Source organism: Alosa alosa, chromosome 2, assembly GCF_017589495.1.
Source record: "Alosa alosa isolate M-15738 ecotype Scorff River chromosome 2, AALO_Geno_1.1, whole genome shotgun sequence".
Classification (NCBI taxonomy): Eukaryota; Metazoa; Chordata; class Actinopteri; order Clupeiformes; family Clupeidae; genus Alosa; species Alosa alosa.
The window spans coordinates 20,375,234-20,395,262 of record NC_063190.1 but is presented as its reverse complement, the minus strand read 5'-3'; the positions used below and the strand labels follow the sequence as shown (position 1 = coordinate 20,395,262).

Here is a 20,029-nt window from a genome sequence, read left to right as displayed (position 1 = left end):
TAAAGTACAGGAAAGAGTGGTTGTTTGACAACTTCACTCCTTTCTCACAGAAAATAAACTATTAGCCCTTTCAATTTGGTTTCTGCACACATCACAGCACAGACACTGTTCTGCTGCCAGTGGTAAATTACAACTTCAAAATGTAATGTCACCAAGGCCAGTGTGGTTTGTGTTTATATCAGAAATGAAACGGTCAATAAATCAATATCCAAAGTGGCGTCAGGGTGAAAAATAATTATATTTATTTGGATTCATTGTAACCGCCAAAAACTTTCCAAACAGAAGTCACACATTTATTGGGGGGGGGTTAGACCTGTTCAATGTACAAAGTAGTTCAAGTATCAACATTGGCCTACATGAGAACAGAAATGTACATACACATGCTGAGCATATCTCAAGGTCAATGCATCTTATTATGGTTACAGACACGTACAGCCGCTCACACCAGAACATGGGAAACTAATAGATTAGTTGATTTTCTGGGCTCTGAAATGAACATGACCGTGTGGTTGATACATGTGTGCATCTTATTCATGTGAGCAGGAGGAGTCATGTACCAATACATATTTACACTGCTGGAAATTGTCCAACGTAAAAGCTTTTTGTTACTTGTATTTTGTTTCCCATATTTAAAAGTTCTCCCATATGTTTTGGTGTGTGTCGCCATTCATCTGCCTTTTCTCCAAGTTTGGTTAGACTTTAACCTGTTTTTGTCTTCCCCTTATTGATACCTGGTACATGGCTGGATGCAACCACTTCAAACACTAAACGTCTAATCCTTGAATCTGTGTTGCATTAAGGTTCCCCAGGTTCTCCCTTAAGGTTCCTCAGCTGTTGTACACCTCTGCCTCCTCCAGAACCCCCTGCTTTTCCTGGAAGTAACCTCGGAACCAGGCTATGTGCTCTTGCTTCTGATTGGCTGTTAGGTAGGGGTTCTTGGCCAGTCCAGCGACCACCAGTTCCATGAAGTGACGTACCGGTCCCTGTGAGGGAAACCCTTCTGAGAGGTGCTTCTCCATGAAAACGTGCTCATGAAACGGTACAGACGACTCTTCTTCCAGACCTAGAGAGGGTGAATAACGACATTTACATTTATTCATTATTCATTTAGCAGACGCTTTTATCCAGATTGACTTACATGTCAGTTATATTACAAGGGCCATTCTCTCTGAAGCAACTCGGGGTTAAGTGCCTTGCTCAAGGGCACAACGGTGGAAGCCGGGAGTTGAACCCACAACTTCTCTGGCTACTGCATGCTAGCCAAGCTCCTTAACCACTATGCTACCACCGACATGGAGCAGACAAGCCATACAATGCCGCAGACCATGTACCACAAGGCATGCTTTATACAATCAGCAACAAAACCTACCTCATACCTATTAAAAAGGACTTCTAATTTTGCCTATAAGCCAAGTTTACAATGTTGGACCCATTAAGTAGCCTTCACTACCTACCCCCACAGCCTGAGCCAATTAGAAGCCTGTAAACATACCAGCCTCATTGTTGATTGGATACTGCCAAAATGTTCCCTGCTTAGTCCAGAGCAGCATCTCTTCAAAGCCGTTCCGTGGAAGCTGATTGGTTGCCATGGCTATGCGATTGCCCAAATCAAGGTCCCATAGCGACAGGCCTGGACAGAAAGTAAGTTAGTTAGATCGACCAATGAAAAATCCTCAAAGAGAGAGACAGAGAAAAAAAAAAAAATCACAGGACAGGACCATAGACTGTAAAAAATAGGACACAATGAAAAGTGGAAAATCACAACATAAACGCAAAACAGGAGACAGAGAAAAAATCAAATGGACAGATCAGAGCATAAAAGTCTACAGTCATCAACAGTTCGCTACAAGTGGGTCTTTGATTTTCAGGAATACTGAGACCAAGGGCTGATTTGATGGTGTTTGCATGGTATGCTTGTTAGGCTGTGGAGCCAACAAGACATGTGTGGCGATACAGGTTTGATGTACATGTCTTATGTCCGTTCTATTTGTACAATGCCTCACAGTCTAAGAAAACATAGTCTGTAACAGTGTCATTGGACAGGATGGCCTGCCCAAATCTCCCTGATTGTTTTGGCCCACTTTCTGTACGAAAGTTTTTGATTAAGTCATATATTGACTTAAGCCATATTGTCAGTGGAAGTTGCAATATTGCGTTTTTTGTTCCCATGCGTTGAGTGGCAAAAACGCAATATTGCGTTGTTAGCTTTTTTTAAATAAAAAAATAGACACTCTAACTACCTTATGTGCGATTTTGGGAACTCTATGATGAATAGAACCGAAATAGATGATGATTGAAAACTCATGAAAACGCATTGGACATTTTATCATAACTCGACTTTTGATGGTTGCCGCTTTGGGTCGAATCAGTGACGCATGCACGTCACGTCAAAACCAGGCCATTTATTTTCGTGGGTTTATCACTAGGTGGCAGTCTCGCCAGGTCTTGCTAGGTCACTTCCCAGAAACTTTACAGGCAACACTTCATATTTCATGAAAGACGCTACATCTCCATTTCTAGAAAAAAGAAAACTAGCAATTGTTTAGCTGGGGATTTCTCAGGAACAGAGGCATGTAGAAATAAACGGTTTGTACCCACTGAGAGCTTAAAGTCTCAAATTTCAAACGAGCCATAGTATGTGTTCATAGCTATAACATAGAATACGCTGTGGCTCTACAAAAGTCATCAACAATCTAGATTGCTGGCACTGGGCCAAAGTTTCCGAAAACAACGCGCCGTTCAAAGTGTTAAGCCAACCATATTGTCAATGGAAGTCTCCTCTGACTATTTCTGATTAAGTCAGCCATATTGTCGTTGGAAGTAGTAGAAGTGTAAACAAAAGTTTTGGATACCACTTGGGAACAAACAATTCCACAGCAGTGCTCTTAGAAGTTCACTAGTAAAATAATAATAACCTTGTTGCACTTAAGATATTTCATTGGTGTACAATTTCAACAGATTAGAACATTAAATATGTTCTGCAATTATTCACAATTAACTATACCATTTTTATGTGATTAACCATAATTACATTTTTCCATCGCTTCACAGCTCTAGTACATAATACAACATTTGCTACCACAACAGCACAATTATGATGATAAAATAAAGTCACAAATATGCTGCCTGTACCTGCATCAACAGCTGGTGAATCCTCAGGCTTTGTGGTGAAGACATTTAACCGCCTACCAGTGAAGCCACTCTTTCTAAGAGACAGAGATGTAATTAGAATCTACTGATAGTGTATACATGTCTGTGTGTGTGTGTGTGTGTGTGTGTGTGTGTGTGTGTGTGTGTGTGTGTGTGTGTGTGTGTGTGTGGACAAAGTATGTATGGCATTGGCATGTGTATAAATGTGTGTGTAGTTTGTTGTTCTCAGTATTTGTGTGTGAGATTCTGTTTTCATAGGAGGGTCACCTGTTGTTAGTGTGTGTCTGGTGTGTGTGTGTGTGTGTGTTTCTGACCTGCGTCGAACTCCATCCAGTTCACTGGTGATGCCTCTATCATGTGTGTAGCCCCGTCCATCCTCATCAAAACGGATCTGATTGGATGGTCGAGCATCGAGGCGTCCATTGGCTCGTCTACCCACCTTCATATCAGCAATGATGTTGCTATGAATTAAAATGGACAATGAAAATGAAAAATGAGTTTGCTCTCTTGATAATAAAAGGTTAACAGTGCTAACCCTAACCCTAAAAAAAATGGATGTCGAGTTTAGGATGCTTAGTTACAGCTGCTTGTCAATTTCGACTAGGTTACTCATGCAATCCAATTTTATTGACTCTGCACACTGAATGTGTTTTCCAAGACTCAAACTCTGCTTGTCCCATGGAGAAGCGTGTGTCCTTTATTTTAACTTAGTTGCGAGAAAACATTATGAATTGCATCCACACATCAGCAGCCTTTTAACTGTGTTAAAATTGTAAGGGTTTCCTCACAAACAGGCCCCCCCCCCCGTTGTCCAAGTCAGCTACCGCCATAGATTGAATCCAATTCTGTGGGAAACACTGCACACACACACTCTTTCACACACACACACTCCTCCTTGCTCTGATGAGAATCTGGTTTTAGTGCAATGGATTCTGTGCACTAGTTTACTTAAAATCGGCAAACCAGTTTCCTGTTCATTCGCTCTAAAGAGCACTGCTGTGTGCCACTCTTAGTGCAATGGATTCTGCTTGGCATCAAAACCAGTTTCCTGTTCATTATAAAGAGCAATTTTAGCTTCCATCTTTTTTTAGCTTCCACCTTTTCCAAACGAACAGGAAACTGGTTTGCCGACTTCCAAGTAAAATAGTGCACAGAGCCCATAGTGTATTAACACACACAACCAAGTACATAGATCATAGATTGTTCTGTGTGTGCATGTGTTCCTGTGTGGGTATGTAATGAGTTGAATTCTGTGGATGTGTGTTCGAGAGAGAGGAAGAGATTCTGCTTCTGTTTTCATATGTAGATTCCGTCCACATTTTCTGTGGTTCAGAAATCATAGAGCTCTGAGAGTGAGAGTGTGTGTGAGTGAGTGAGTGAGTGTGAGAGAGTTTGAGTGTGCGAATAAGTGAATGAATGTGTGTGTGTTGAGTGTGTGTGAGTGCTTCTTACTTCTCCACATTCTCCTCCACTGCTGCTGCTGCTGCTGCTGCTGCTGAGGCCTCCTGAAACATACCCTTGGTTGTGTCCCTGGCAACAGGTATTGTTGGCTTGGTCTTGCTCTTCATTGGCTGCTCTGACTGAAGAGGACGTGGGGTCCTGACTTTCCGCTTGGTCGTCACGTCAACCTTCATGGCACCCAGTAACTCCAGGAGACTTTTCTTCCCTCCTTTTGCCTCCCTCTCCTGCGCTGAGGCTGGGCTGCTCTCTGCCTGAAGAGTGGCGGCCATGTTGCATGCCGCCTCCATGGCAATCTGAGACACAGCTGCCATCGCCGCTGCATCACGGAGCTGGGGTTCTCCTAACAGTTCCGCGGCTGCCTGGACCTGAGGTTGTCCTACCAGTTCCCCTATGGCTGCATCACGGAGCTGAGGTTCTCCTACCGGTTCCGCTGCTGCCTGGACCTGTGGTTCTCCTACCGCTGCTGCCTGGAGCTGGGGTTCTCCTACCGCTGCTGCCTGGACCTGTGGTTCTCCTACTGCTGCTGCCTGAAGCTCGGGTTCTCCTACTGGTTCTCCTACCGCTGCTGCCTGGACCTGTGGTTCTCCTACCGCTGCTGCCTGGAGCTGGGGTTCTCCTGCTGGTTCTCCTACCACTGCTGCCTGGAGCTGGGGTTCTCCTACTGGTTCTCCTACTGCTGCTGCCTGGACCTGTGGTTCTCCTACCGCTGTTGCATGGAGCTGGGTTTCCCCTACCGATTCTCCTACCGCTGCTGCCTTGAGCTGTGGTTCTCCTACTGGTTCTCCTACCGCTGTTGCATGGAGCTGGGGTTCCTCTACTGCTGTTGCATGGAGCTGGGGTTCTCCTACCGGTTCTCCTACCACTGCTGCATGGAGCTGGTCATCTCTCTTTACCTCTTTGACCTCCTTCCTCACTGCATCTTTAGATTCCTTGACCTCTGATTGGCTCTGGCCATCGGCCGTCGCAGGAGATGTTCGCGAGCCTCCATCACCCTCAGAGGACTGGCTGGAGCTGAGGAATCGGCTATGGCCGATCAGCGATGACCTTCAGAAGGAGAGAGTCACACCATCACCATGTCAACCCATCATCATCATCACAACCACAACGCACACACACCAGAATCGTATCCAAACAACTCTGAGCATATCTATTACTGGTTTCACATATTTCAGCGTTGTCTTAGGAGACTGTTATACTGAGACAGTATGCATCATAATTTCTCCAACAATTCGCCAAGGGATTAAATCAAAGATATCCCTTGTTTCCAGCAAACTGTGTTTCCCCAGCAACAGGGGAGCTGGTGTTATTGCCTGACAACAATGTCTCCAGAGCTCCGCCAGCTGCTTGATGATCAGTGGATGGGGAATTAAGTAGAAAACTCAAAATTGGATAGCCAAACACTAGCTGACGCTATCACGTTACGTCAACAAATAATAATTAACGTTAGTTGGGTAGTGTAGTGTTAACAATGACTGCTCTTAAATTGAACAGTCACCTTCAATAATCAAAATACAAAATCTATATTATTCTTCATTCAGGTCCTTGAGGTGTAACGTTAACGTTGGGCAACCTATATCAGCTAATCTGTCAAACAACCTTGACCCGTCTTCGCCCTCCAAGCACAAACCACAAATCTTACGCAAAAAGATTATCTTAAAATTACTTACTTCAATACGGATTTTTGTGAAAGTTGATTGATGTGACGGCCAGAAAGGAGCAATTTATAACATTGGTATGAAGTAATTAACTTTCGATGCATGATTGTTACCCCGTACTAGCAGCATTCACGGAAGACCGTCATGTGCGCAACGCAACAAAATGTCCGTCCTACCTTAGGAGACCGTTCAAATGTTCCTATATTGAATAAAACCTCTCTTTAAAGTAGAAAACAAGGAAATGAAGTGGACACGTACATTACGGTTTAATTTATCAGATTAACAATAAAAACTTTAAAGTGCCGCAATATTACATTTGTTTTAAAATGTGGTATCCGTTCCTTGACAGACACCTCCATATCCAGATGTGACTAACCTTGAGACTGGTCAAGATCAGTTACGTAGCATTATATCGATCACATTTAGGATGATGCTGAGGATAGTTTGGCTGGACACAGTGGCTACATCAAGTGCCAACCTCATCCCCTAGCGACTGAATGTCACATCTACCCGGCATCTCACTGCTAATAGCTAACGTTAAGTTACCATGTCCATGATGCAGGGAAATGTTATTCCATTCCCAGTGAAGCTGTCGATGGTATTTTGCTCTCTTACGGCATCCCAACTTTTTCTTAAATTGAGGTAACGATTCATCTTCTATTTGAACTTAAGGGGAGCAGAAGACCACGACAGTGAGTGACCCGAATTGAGAAAAGGTTTGTTTTTCGCTGTTATAGATTATCATCAGCTATTTTGTAAATGAATGGAACAGATCTAGCAGCTATGATGTAACTGAACGCAAATCTTACTGAGTTAGTTAGCATCCCAGGCTAATGCCTTTCCTCACGCTGTAACGTTAAAACATCTTAGTTTCTTGTGAAGTGTGTCAAATATGCGCAAATCTACAAAATCGCAAATGGGTTTTATGATAACGATAAACGTTTGGTGTGCAATCCAGAGAATTATAGTAGATCCTTGCTGGAACATTTCTCTGTGAAACACGCACGTGTTCAGTCAACGTTGTGTTTACAAGTGTTCTGCTCCGACAGTGTTAGTGTCGTAAATGCGTGAGAGATTAATGTGCTATATGTTGTTTCTGTAAATTACTTTTTTTTGCTAATTAATGAATTTATTCAGTTAAGTTGTTGCCACTAATAGTCAACACGTTTACTTTAACTCGACTGTTGTGAATCCTTTTAAATCCTTCACTGGCCTGTGCATGCTTAACTCAGTTACTCTGCCAGACTGTAGTCACTTTGAAATCTCAGTGCATTTCAGTTTAATTAAAGTGATCGCTGTGGATATCAGTTGAATGATAATGAAATCTCAGTGGATATCAGTTGAATGAAAGTGATGATCCATTCAAAGCTCGCACCATCCACCTGGCAAAAGTTCACATTTCCTCCGGGATTTATGTGCTTGTTTTTTCGGAGGGAGATACGCATTTTATTGAAGCATTATCATAAAGTTAGGTGTTCTGTGAAAAGGAACTGTGTATTGTGGTTTGTTTGTCTGTCTGATGCCCACTGTGACCCCCCCTTCTGTCCCCACTGCAGGCTTCTTAACCTCAACTCTTTGTTGCCATGGCACCCCATCCTGTGGTGCAGGCCATTATAGACCTGACTGCCGGAGCAGTGGGTAAGGTTCTGACCATAGACTGTATGAATGAGTTTCTGATCATAGACTGTATGAATGAGGTTCTGACCATAGACTGTATGAATGAGGTTCTGACCATACACTGTATAAATGAGGTTCTGACCATAGACTATGCAAGTAAAGTTCTGACTATAGACTGTATGAATGAGGTTCAGACAGTAGATGGTATAAATGAGGTTCTGACCATAGACTGTATACGTAAAGTTCTGACTTGCACTGCAAAGCTGAAAGATGAAACTGACATGGGTTTTGTAGTCCAAGGCAATACAGTTTAATGGGGTTAAAGGGGTTAATGACAATAATTTCGCTATTTGTTGGGGTTTGTACTTTGTCATGATCCCATATGGAGTGGGCCATGTTATTTTTATTTGTTTATTTGTCTATCTATCTTTTTATTTATCTATTATGTGACACTTCTATCCAAAGCAATTACAGATACAAATGGCAGGGGCCGGTCTTAGCAACTCAAGGTTCAGTGCCTGTTAAAAGGCACAATGGTGTTAGCTGGAAATCAGACTCCAAATTTTTGTGGGTTCTTTAATAAAAACCTCCCCATATCAGGAAGTAACTGCCAATATCATTGCTGTTTAGTTTTGAATATGTCTCAGCTGATCAGATTCACTAAATGAAAACAGATTTATCAAGAAGTACATCTTACATTAACATCATGCTCCTCCCATGTGTGTGTGTGTGTTTTAGGTGGTACGGCATGTGTGTTTAGCGGACAGCCCCTGGATACAGCCAAAGTGAAGATGCAAACTTTTCCAAAACTATACCGTGGATTTTTGCATTGTTTTATATCTACTTATCGACAGGTGAGTGAGTCTGTGTGAGTGTGTCTTAGATAAGAGATAAGGGTTAAGGGATAAGGGAGTGTTTTCAGTGTGCGTTTGAGAGTGTGACCTTTGTTTTGTGAACCACACAACAAAGTTCACACTCTTAAACTCACACTGAAAACACTCCGATATTGGAAGATGCCTGTTTGTCAGTGGTTGGGTGGTGGTAGTGAAAGGGGGTTTGTAGAGAGGTGGTGCCCCCTTGTGTTGGGTATGTGCTGCTCTCTTTAGCCTGCCTCCTCGCCATGATATCTGCAGCTGTCTGCTCCAGCCTTGGGTGGTCCGACTGGGGCAAACAATCCTCTTCTGACCCAAATTAACCACAGAAACACTTTGTTGAAAAGTATAAGTATATATACTCTTAGGATCCCTTGAGGGAAAGTGTGTTTGTATGTCTCTCTGTCCTGCTCAGGTGGGCTTGCGTGGGCTGTACCAGGGAACCACTCCGGCGCTGGTCGCCAATATTGCTGAGAACTCCGTGCTGTTTATGAGCTACGGCTTCTGTCAAGAGGTAGTGCGCATGCTAGCCGGCACATCAAGTGGAGAGGCACTCAGGTGAGTTCAGCCAGCGTCTGCCTGAGTTAACTCTAATCTTCTCAGGTAAGCTCAACCGTACCTGATGCCATGTCCAGGTGAGTTCAGCCAGTGCGTACCTGAGCAGGTCTGATCTTCTCAGGTGAGTTCAGCCAGCGTCTACCTGAGCACCTCTAATCTTCAGTGTGATCCCTGCTGTAGGATTCTCTGGTTGTGTTTTAGTTCTAATGGTTGTATTGAAGATGGTCAATAAAGTTTGACAGCGGAATCAGGATCGGCGATTAGATGATGATTTATTGTACTTTAGATGGTACAATAATGAATAACAGAACACAGGCTAAGTCTCGAACAGTAAAACTGTGCAGAGTCTAACAGTTGTGGTTGTTATTAGAAGCGGCGGCTGAGCCTTCCGACAGAAGATGCTCCTTGGTCGCTTCCTCGATCCGTCTCAGAGTCAAAACCTAAGACAAAGCCTGTTATACTAAAACATACAAACGAAAATCATGCCAACGTGGCAGGTGCCAACCAGTGTACAAAACCCGGCTATGGCCGGATGGATACCAGCCCGAATGGCCCATGTTATGTCTGATGTTCCTCGGATGTTCCCAAACATCGGCCTGTCTGACCTTCCTGCTGGTACACAGGCCTAAGGCACAGTTATGTTATGTACAACAGTATGGACCTCTCCCCGTTGTATACCACACACAGAAGTAACATATGAACACATCAGAATACAGTAAGAATACCCCAGAATTCTACACTGCCTAACTCTAAAAACTAAAACCTGCTTGAGTCAACATCAAACACCACCAGTGTTGGTCAAGTTACTTGGAAAAAGTAATTAGTTACTGATTACTTATCCAAGAAAGTAATCCAGTTACTTTACTGATTACTTATTTTCAAAAGTAATTAGTTACTTTACTAATTACTTCACTTAGTTACTTTTCAAAAACACACTAGCTATACACAACCTGAATACGCTTTTTTAAAACTTTATTTTTTATTAGTTTCAATCTTAACTTTTTGGTGTATACTCCTTCATTCGAATAGATGTAAATAAAATACAGCAATAAAATAATTAAAACCAAAGTCTCTATTAACATTTACATCTTTTAACAGTTGCAGTGCAGAGAGGAGTAATGCATTTACCAAAACAGAAAATGCTGTTGCATGCCACATTTAGGCAGTTCTAATGTCAAAGAAGAGTATGTGTTTGAACTGTGTGTGTGCAGTGCCGCTGCTGACTATTTTGGTGCCCAAAGCACAAATAAAATTATATTGTAATATATATTCTTTAAATGATAATAATGACGGTCATTTTAGTTGAAAATATTTCTTAAGAAATGCTACTAATTTGATGCAGTTTAACTCATTTAGAAATGGTGCGCTGTCACTTTAAGAGCGTCTACACAACTCTCATAATGATCAGCTCCATTCAAATACAACCCATTGGCTAGTCCACAAACTCCACATTTAGCACAATATTAGCAATAATGATGACGATATTAAGTTGGTATAAACAGCTAGCTAGACATTTTCTGTTTGCAATTAAAAGTGATAGCTATCTGAGTGGAATGTGTTTCAATCGGCATAGGCTACAGTGCTTCATGTAAATGCTTAGTTTAAGGGAAACGAATTGTTGAAGACTTCAACACTCACTAGCCCCATTACAAAACGGCAAAGACCATATTATATCTTTGTCCATTTTCCAAATCACAGTGAATGCAGCCAAAATATTATAATGCCCTGGCTCCTTTTATAACAGGCCAGTAGGCTACAGGGAACCGGCGACGTCCTCTTGAGTCTATTTTCACCTGTTGCTGCATGTCGGCATCTGGGGGTGTCTCAATGAGTTTCACATTCCTGTGCCGGCTTGCTAGGTGCTTGCTCAGATCTGAGGTGGAATTTTTCGCATTTTGAGTGTACAGCATTAATGTATTTTTCGTAATGTCTGAACTGCAATGAATTAAATGCTCCATGTTCGCGCTCTCTCCCGCATGTTTATTTATTTATTTATTTATTTATTTATTTATTTATTTATTTATTTTTATTTTATTATGAATAAACATTGGTACATCAACAAACATAGTACAAGTTAAAAATCACGATGGTACCATGAAAGATTCAACATTACATATAGTCTAGGTCCTGGGTAAGATTTGTATGCACTTCATTTAGCGAAGAATATCTCAACTGTTATAGACTAATATGACCCCATTGAACAACGTGGGATGTGTGCCAAAATCTCTACTCGGGACGAAAGTCCTGCAAATGACCACAACAGATGACACTATTATCACACTACAGATGAATGGGACTTTTTTTCCCTTTATAGATATCCCCATATATTTTATCCCCAGGCAAATGAGGCATGGCCTTGGGGATAAAAATCTTCTCCTGAGTCTCTCAGTTCTGGCTTTGTGACTACATTTGAATACAAGGATACAAGGAAGTTTATTGTCACATCTTCTTGATTTCAAGGACTGCATAGGAATAATCCATTGTTAGGATGAGAAGAGTCCTTCAGAATCTTTTTGGTTCTTAGGAGTACTCTTCTGGAATAGATATCTTGTAGAGCAGGGAGTTGAGAAATTGTTATCGTTTAATCTTCCATGTATTCCTCAAATAGGTTGTCTTTGACATGAGGCCATTTGGATTTGTATCTAATTGGTATATTTTTTAAGTAATTGCATTTTTTGTATCAGTACCACACTTTTCCATATGTGGGGTCAAAAATGACCCCACGCATTTTCTATGGAATTTCAAAGGTTAACCCTAGGAACCTTTTATTTTTATCAACTGTGATTATCAAGTATACATTTACCAGTGTATTATCAACAACTTTTCATAACATATCAATGTAGGTGTTTAGGAAATTACAAAAATTACAAAAAACTGCATGTTGCCCTGAGGCAACATTGAACCATAAGGGACTTGCATATGGCCATACCAAATATTCTAAGTAGGGAAGCACCTGTATATGTGAAGTCCATGAGTGTGCTTCATAAAGTTTTATAGAATGCCATCACTATGGTTGAGTATATGTGCCCTGACTATCATACCAACATCCATGGCTTTTTGATGTTGCGGTGAAGCTGCAGACTTGCTACCCTGTTGCCCCAAGTTTGGGGCCTGACTGATCCCTCTATTTGCTATAGGCCTACCCCCTGTGTTTCTCTTTTGAGACAAATTGCTTACTAAACTCTGAGAAAGTCATTTGCAGGTAACTTGCATGAGTGTGCATCAGTACGCATACATGAGTATGCATGGGTGTAAGTGTGCAAACTCATGGATATGTGTGTGTGGTTGTGTGTGTATGTATACTGTACCGGAGAATGTTTGGGGAGATTTATGGAGCTTTTAACAAGTACATAACAGTTTTGATGATTTCCTATGATAATTTGTATTATTATAACTTCATATCTGTAAAATATTGATTTTTCATTCCGCAATGGTACAATGTTGACTGGGGACAAAAAAGTTTATATCCAACCTTGCTATTATCATTGGAAAAATACAAAACAACAGGTTTATTCCCTGTTTTGCAAGGTAAAACTTTCACAACAGAGTCCAGGTATGGGGATGATGATGAGACCTCATTCAGTGATAGGATTTTTACAACTATAGCCTCCCTTGCATTTACAGTACAGAGCCAGAACAATTGTTATGTGGTATAATAGGCACACAAAGACATCTGTGTCACCTGATGACAGTGTCAGTGATGTAGATCCATAAGTTGTTCTCTCACTTTCTCCAGATCTTTTGGAATTTTGTAAAATAAGGTTTCAAATATGAGTAATTGGTATGTACCAACTTATCTCTGTTCTTTGTGAGGAATAACTTTATGACATGAAGACATTGTAACTTCATCAACTTGCCTCAGACAATCTGGTGATGACATTTTCCCCATTTTGCAGAAAACAAAACAAAACACTAGCAGCTAGCTAGCTACAATACACACCAAATTAAATATAAAACTGATACAAATTCATTATAATTGTTTAAATACACAAAACTATAACTCATGATAATGACACGTAAGAAGACATTTCCTTACTTTTCTTGATCTCACAAGTCATCTTGCTTTACAGCCAGTGCTCTGCTAAGACCTTAGGTCACTATGGCTGCCAAGTAAACTTTTGTTGGAGAAAAAAAAAGTTGTAGGTGATGACGGCAATATTTAGAACAGGTAGGAAATGTAAGCTTTTAAAGTTTAGGTTAATAAATAACTGGCAATTCATGTATGTCACTAGTTGTATGTAATAGGTTGACTGTTTTTTAGCCATTTTCTTTATAACAAATCAGAATGCTTACACTCTTCTAAGACCTTATAATTATGGTCACTGTGAACATTGTGATCACCTCAGAAAGAGATATTGCCTCATTTGCATATTTTGTTTTATTTTTTAGGCAAAGTGTAATACAAAAAGTATTTCTCTTAATATGAAGATTAATCTGGTAGAAATGTATGGGAAAAAAAGTCCCATTCACCTGAAGTGTGATAATAGTGTCATCTGTTGTGGTCATTTTCAAGACTTTCGTCCCGGGTAGAGATTTTGGCACACATCCCACGTTGTTCAGTGGGGTCATATTAGTCTATAACAGTTGAGATATTCTCCGCTAAATGAAGTGCATACAAATCTTACCCAGGACCTCTACTAATAGATAAAGACAAAAAAACATGTATGCAATTCAGACGCTAGGGAAGGTTATAATAAGAGATCACAAAGCTTATCCAAAACAAAATGAACAGGCTACTACTGTAACAGTTCGTATTGCTTTAGGGTTATGACAGAATTTAAGTTGATTAATGTACTGTTTAAGCTCATTATTATAGGCCATAAAAGAGGGCTTGCTACCAATAAACTTTAGCTTAGAGAATAAATAGACTAATTCCCGCACTCCATGTCTTGCGCACGTGTGTCTGTTGTTTACATCTATGTCGCGTAGCTACGTCATTGTCACGAGTTAGTCTCACAAAGCAAAATCCATACAGTAAAATCCCAAATTCTTTTACTGTCTATGGCAAAATCATGGTTTAGTAACGCAGGCTGCTTGCAGGAAAGTAAAGTAATCTCATTACTGTTTTTGGAATTGTAATCCCTTACTTTACTCGTTATTTTAAAAAAGTAATGGGATTACAGTAAAGCGTTACTTCTAATGCGTTACTGCCCATCACTGAACACCACACACTAATGACAAAAACTCAAATGACTTTATCACTAGGGATCACTTTCAGAGCAATTTTGTGAATGTTAGTCATATTTACAGCCAATCAGACACCATTGAATTTCAGGCATCACCTTTCCTTATCGTAAGTAAACATGGAAGCTCATGTTCTTATTGTTACAGTTGTCTTTTATAACATTAGAAGTATGGCCTTTACACTGATTATTGAATGTTAATTACTTCAAGTAACATCTGTGATCCACCTCCTCCTTCCTCTCATCACGTCTCTGACCTTTTTTCTATCTCTCCTATTTCTCCCTCTCTCTCTGCAGTGATGTCCAGAAGGCCTGTGCAGGCTCGGTAGCATCTGTCTTCTCCTCACTGGTTCTCTGTCCTACGGAGTTGGTCAAGTGTCGTCTGCAGGCGATGCATGAAATGGCCGCCACTGGCAAAATCAAAGCCACTCAGAAGTGAGTGGACTCTTTCCTTATCACACTTTAGGTCTTTTTCTCTCTTTATGTCATTTTTCTTTCCTTCTCTCTTTTGGTCTTTTTCTTTCCTGCTCTCTGTAGATTCTTTTCTTTTGCTCTATCTCTGCCCCCCACCTTCGACCCCGGTGTGGGTCCTTGCTCCTGAAATTCTATGAGCATCATCAGAACACAGCAGAACAAATTGGAGCTCCGAGAATAAATCAGTACGTCCCAAAATTTGTGGCGCAGCATGAAAGTACTTGTGGTGAATAATTACTTAATATTAATCTTAGACTGGCAAACTTCAGGAAAAACTCAGGAATCAAGTTTATTCTGTTACAAGCAGAGAGGGTACAAAAAATGGTCTATGGTCTATGTAGGCATAGCCCAGGCCTGGAAGGCCTAGGTTGGCCTGTAGCCAAGTTCTCCTCTCTTCCGTTCTACATCTTAGTCCAAGTCTAAATCTAAATCTGACAAACATTGCAGTTTAGTTACTTTTAAATGCTTTAAACAAAGAAGAAAATGGCGCCAAAACAAGCCCACATGGTTGGCTCTCCACTTGGCATCAGACACACCTACTCACACCCACTTCACACCTATCTGAATAGCATGAGGAGAGATATCTTATATATCAGAAATATCACTTATAGAATGTTCCAAACATTCTCACAATCAAATCATTACAATCCTTGTACTGAGACTATCACAATGGTACCAGACATGAATACATTTACATTTCATGACACATGGATACATTATATCAAGGTAACATCCTTTGTCCTGTGTACCTGTAGCCCTTGAACCACTACATTAGCATTCCACTGGGGGAGGGAGGGTGTCTTTGTTTTAAACCAAGAAGGGCCACATGGCAATTAAATTATTAATAATTTTAACCGTAAAATTATTGCTATCAAGCTGAGGTGCCATATTGAATTTTTATTGCCCTGCATAATAACAATCAGCTGACATCGTAGGCTATTTAAATCATACTTAATGGCATGACTTCTAAACCTGAAGGACTAAATCTAAAGCTGCTTTCAGACCTACGTGTAAGACCGGAGGTTCTGCAGATGTCAAACGGTTATCTGAACATCACCACCGGTCATTTGGAAGTTCGAACTTAGCTGGCTGTTCTACTGCTCCCCTCCTAGTATTTCCGACGGACATTATGTAAATGAGTTCATGTCTGAACAAAGCGGACAACATGCGGAGATTCTGTTCATGTGCGTATTCAACCATGTTTAACCTGTTCAACCACACGGAGATTCTGTTTATGTGCGTGTGTGTCGTTCACACATCAGCATAAGGTCCGCAGGTTAGCATCATGTCTGAATCACCCGAAGGGTCGGAACTCCGTTTGACAAAGCTCTGCATGTACTGCGGAGGTTGTGTCTGAAAGCACCTTAAATCTGCATACTGATTTCCACTTTCTCCATCTTGATAGTTTTTATTGGCCAAAGATTTGCATTTGCATGCAGCCAATCATATGTCATAGACAGCACTACTACATAGCTGCATTCAGAAGTTGCAAAAAGTTGTCTGCTAATAACTGCCACTAACAACTACCAGGGTTAGTTGTAGACAGGGGTGAAAGTAGTTTTAAAAGTAAAAAAAAAAAAAACGTTTGACACACTGAAATAGGCAACATTCATTCATTTATTATTATTTATAGAGCATTCATCAGGACCTGTTATCTGATTTGCTCTCTCTTCTGCATTCCCTGCCTTCTTTGGAGGGCCCTCTCCCAACAAACACATAACATTCAGAGAACATTCCCTCAAGGTTCTCTGAAGTTTGCACATTTAGAGAACTGTCTGGGAACATTGTAGCTGCTCTCATCTCTCTCCGGTACTATCGGCCTTCTTTCACCCCTGGTCTTAGATAAGACTGGCTGCCCTGCTGCCCTCAGGAACAGCTGTAGATTTTCTTCTCTTTCCGTTCTGTGTTGAAACTCTGCTTTTCATTTGAAACCAACAGAATGTCACAACATGGAGACCAAATTTGTTGGCACTGATTTGTTTTGAAGATGTGTGTCCGTGTGTGCGTGCGTGCATGTGTGAGTGAGTGTTCTGCTTAAGTTTTCATTTTCGGTAGTCTTGGATATATCTCTTGGGCTCTCCACACCCCCAGGTCTGTTTGGTCTGTGGTACGGTCCATCTGGACCCTGGAGGGGCCACAGGGGTTCTTCCAGGGCCTGACCACCACCATCGCCCGAGAGGTCCCCGGATACTTCTGCTTCTTTGGGGCATATGAACTAAGCCGCACTGCCTTTGCCGACTACTTCAAATGCTCTAAAGATGACATTGGTGAGCATCACACACATTAACATTTACTCTGCAGAAGTGCCAACCTTGGCTGGAGGTGATAAGATTAGATAGGATAATTGTTATTAATTCCACAAGAGGAAATTACAATGTTGTAGTAGCAAAAACATATATACGAATCAGACACCTTGCTCAAGGGCACTTCAGCCGTTCCTACTGGTCGGGGTTCAAACCGGCAACCCTCCGGGGCGCTAACCAGTAGGCCACGGCTGCCCCTTAAAGTAGTCATCACCAAAAATAGAAATACTAAAGGTAGAATAAATATGTAAACTGTTGATGGTGTGTTATCCACTTTGTTTGGCAGGAGTGTGTTCTGTTGGGTTTTACTGGTGGTGTGTTAACTCCTAATGACTGTTTGGCAGGTGTGGCTCCGATCGTGTTCAGTGGGGGGCTTGGGGGTGCGTGTCTGTGGCTGGTGGTCTACCCCATGGACTGCATCAAGTCAAGAATTCAGGTGATGTCCATGCTGGGACAGCAAGCCGGCTTCCTGAAGACCTTCATGACAGTATTCCGAGCAGAGGGTAATGTCCTTTATCTACCTCTTCATCTCAATGACTGTATAATATACATATAAAGTATACCCTTAAAGATGCTATGTTTAATTCTGTAGGATGGTCTTGAATGCAGCCACAAAACACTCTTGACTTGCATTGTATTTACATTCATCACTTTTCAATAGGTAGGTAGCACTGTTACAGTGAGCTGTAAGGGTACCAACAAATATGTCCATGTTTGTACTTACAATATGACAATTTGGTGTTGTCTGTGAATTAAAAAGATGATGTACCAAACGACCAGATTGCATTACATGGTATGCGGAATAAGATGTGCGTGTGTGTGTGTGTGTGTATGTGTCTCTGTGTGCGTGTCACATGTTTTGCTCTAACCCCCACCTCACCTTGCTCCCCCAGGAGTGAGGGCTCTGTACTCCGGTCTGACCCCCACCATGTTGAGGACCTTCCCTGCAAACGGCGCCCTCTTCCTGGGCTACGAGGCCAGCCGGAAGCTCATGATGGAGAGATTTGACCACTGACAGAAAAGCTGTGTGTGCATACTGAAAGAAGGTGTGTGTGTGTGTCCAAACAGAGACGATGCGTGTTTGTGTGTGGGCCCTGACAGAAAAGCGGTACATGTGTATGTGTGCTGAGAGAGAAGGTGCTTTGAGAGTGTATGCTTGCGTGTGCGAGAGAAGGTGTTTGTGTCTACTAAGAGAAATGTCTGTATCGGCTCCCACACACAGCTGCATGCGGTGCAGTGCTGGAGACGCGTCCAGTCCACTTTACATGGGCTTACGTCATCCGTTGCTGAACTGAATTGTGGGTACGTTGCGTCGCCTTGCTCCCGTCGCTCGCGACGAAAAGTTCAACTTTTGCTGCACCGACGGAATTGCGATTATACTTGCATACGGTGATTTGCATAGCTACCGTCGGGAACACCCACTGGCATGTGTTGACGGAACGAACGCAACTGTGTGTGGGTGCCGTAAGTGCATCCATGTGTGGTCATTTCTGATTCTGAATGTTAAATGTACAGTTTTAGAGGAGTATTTCAGTGTGTGTGTGTTTAATGGAAAGTGATCGGAAAGTGATTTAGGGTTTCATTTAATCTAGGGGTAGGTTTAGGGTTTTATTTGACCTAGTAGCCTTAACTGTAATCACAGCCACAGACTGGAGTGTGTGTTGAAGTGAGGTTATTTATTAATTTAGTTAACAGTTGTTTGGTATGAAATGTGTGTGTGTCTACAGAGCCTCATGATTTGTCTCCAAATAACGCACAACTAACCAATATACTACAGGCTGTAGTTAGAGGTAATTAGGAGAAATTAAATGGAAATTGGATTCTATGAAAAGACTGAAGAAGCCTGCTCAAAATGCAGTATATTACCTTATCAGCATTCATACCTGTGGTAGCTTAACTCCGCTGCAACCAATGTCTGGTACAATAGCCACTGCCATCCTGGGGTTATTTAAGAATTTTATGCTTGGTCCTACCTGGCTTGAAGTACATAGCTTGCTTTTATAGTTTCTCTTCATTGTCATGACATATTTCCTGATATTATTATTATTATTATTTTATATTTACCAAAACGTTAAACTAAAACCATTATAACTAAATGCTGTGCTGAGTGATTATTGGTTATAGGTTTATGGTTTATCCCCTTAATAACCTCTTTTGGGGCTTTTTAAAGAGAGAGAGAGAGAAAGATGGTGAGTGGGTCGCAACGGCTATTCTGATCAAAGATTCTACAGCACTTGAGAGCACCTGATCGGAATAGAACGTACCCCATGTATAAAGATGGCACAGATTTTTCATTCGGAATAGTTTAATCGGAATGACAAATAAACTGTCCTTGTAAACCCACCTACTGTCGTCTCTTACACAGGGTATCTGCACATTTCCCAAGTACAAATTTAAAGACTTTTAAATTTTTTCAGGACCTTTTCAAGACATCTAAATGGAAAAATTAATACTATACCACGGCAAAAAAGATTCAACTTAAAACTTGTTTTTTCTACTATAGTAGAAACTTTTCTACTTTTTTTTATTTTATTTTAACACCCACCCCATTTGGGATGTCTACAGAAGTTACCAAATATATTTTGGTGAAAGAAAATAATTGTGTGTGAATTACCCTCACAGCTATTCAATGCCCAATTTTAGGGTCTGGACTGCTTGCTTTTGAAGCTGGCTGTACATATCTGGTTGTGCTACTGGCTGAGGCTGACTGTTCTTCACCTGTGTCTGTAGTAGCCTAGGCTACTTGCCAAACGTGT

General features: G+C 41.3%; 2 protein-coding genes across 2 annotated transcripts; one reads left to right on the top strand and one right to left on the bottom strand.

Annotated features, from left to right (window-relative positions):
• Positions 1 to 219: 219 nt before the first annotated feature.
• Positions 220 to 6,567, bottom strand: mrps31 (mitochondrial ribosomal protein S31). The gene is made up of 6 exons (XM_048268840.1): positions 6,279 to 6,567; positions 4,600 to 5,655; positions 3,465 to 3,680; positions 3,133 to 3,206; positions 1,493 to 1,630; positions 220 to 1,063 (listed from the first exon to the last, which is right to left on the bottom strand). Exons 1-6 carry the CDS (start codon positions 6,368 to 6,370, stop codon positions 828 to 830), a joined length of 1,812 nt encoding a protein of 603 aa, XP_048124797.1. The 5' UTR covers positions 6,371 to 6,567; the 3' UTR covers positions 220 to 827.
• Positions 6,568 to 6,662: 95 nt separating this feature from the next.
• slc25a15b (solute carrier family 25 member 15b) lies at positions 6,663 to 19,883 on the top strand. Its single transcript, XM_048237571.1, has 8 exons — positions 6,663 to 6,982; positions 7,823 to 7,904; positions 8,622 to 8,737; positions 9,171 to 9,313; positions 14,794 to 14,931; positions 17,062 to 17,237; positions 17,618 to 17,776; positions 18,167 to 19,883. The coding sequence occupies exons 2-8, from the start codon at positions 7,850 to 7,852 to the stop codon at positions 18,286 to 18,288; spliced, it is 909 nt and encodes a 302-aa protein (XP_048093528.1). The 5' UTR covers positions 6,663 to 6,982; positions 7,823 to 7,849; the 3' UTR covers positions 18,289 to 19,883.
• Positions 19,884 to 20,029: the final 146 nt, after the last annotated feature.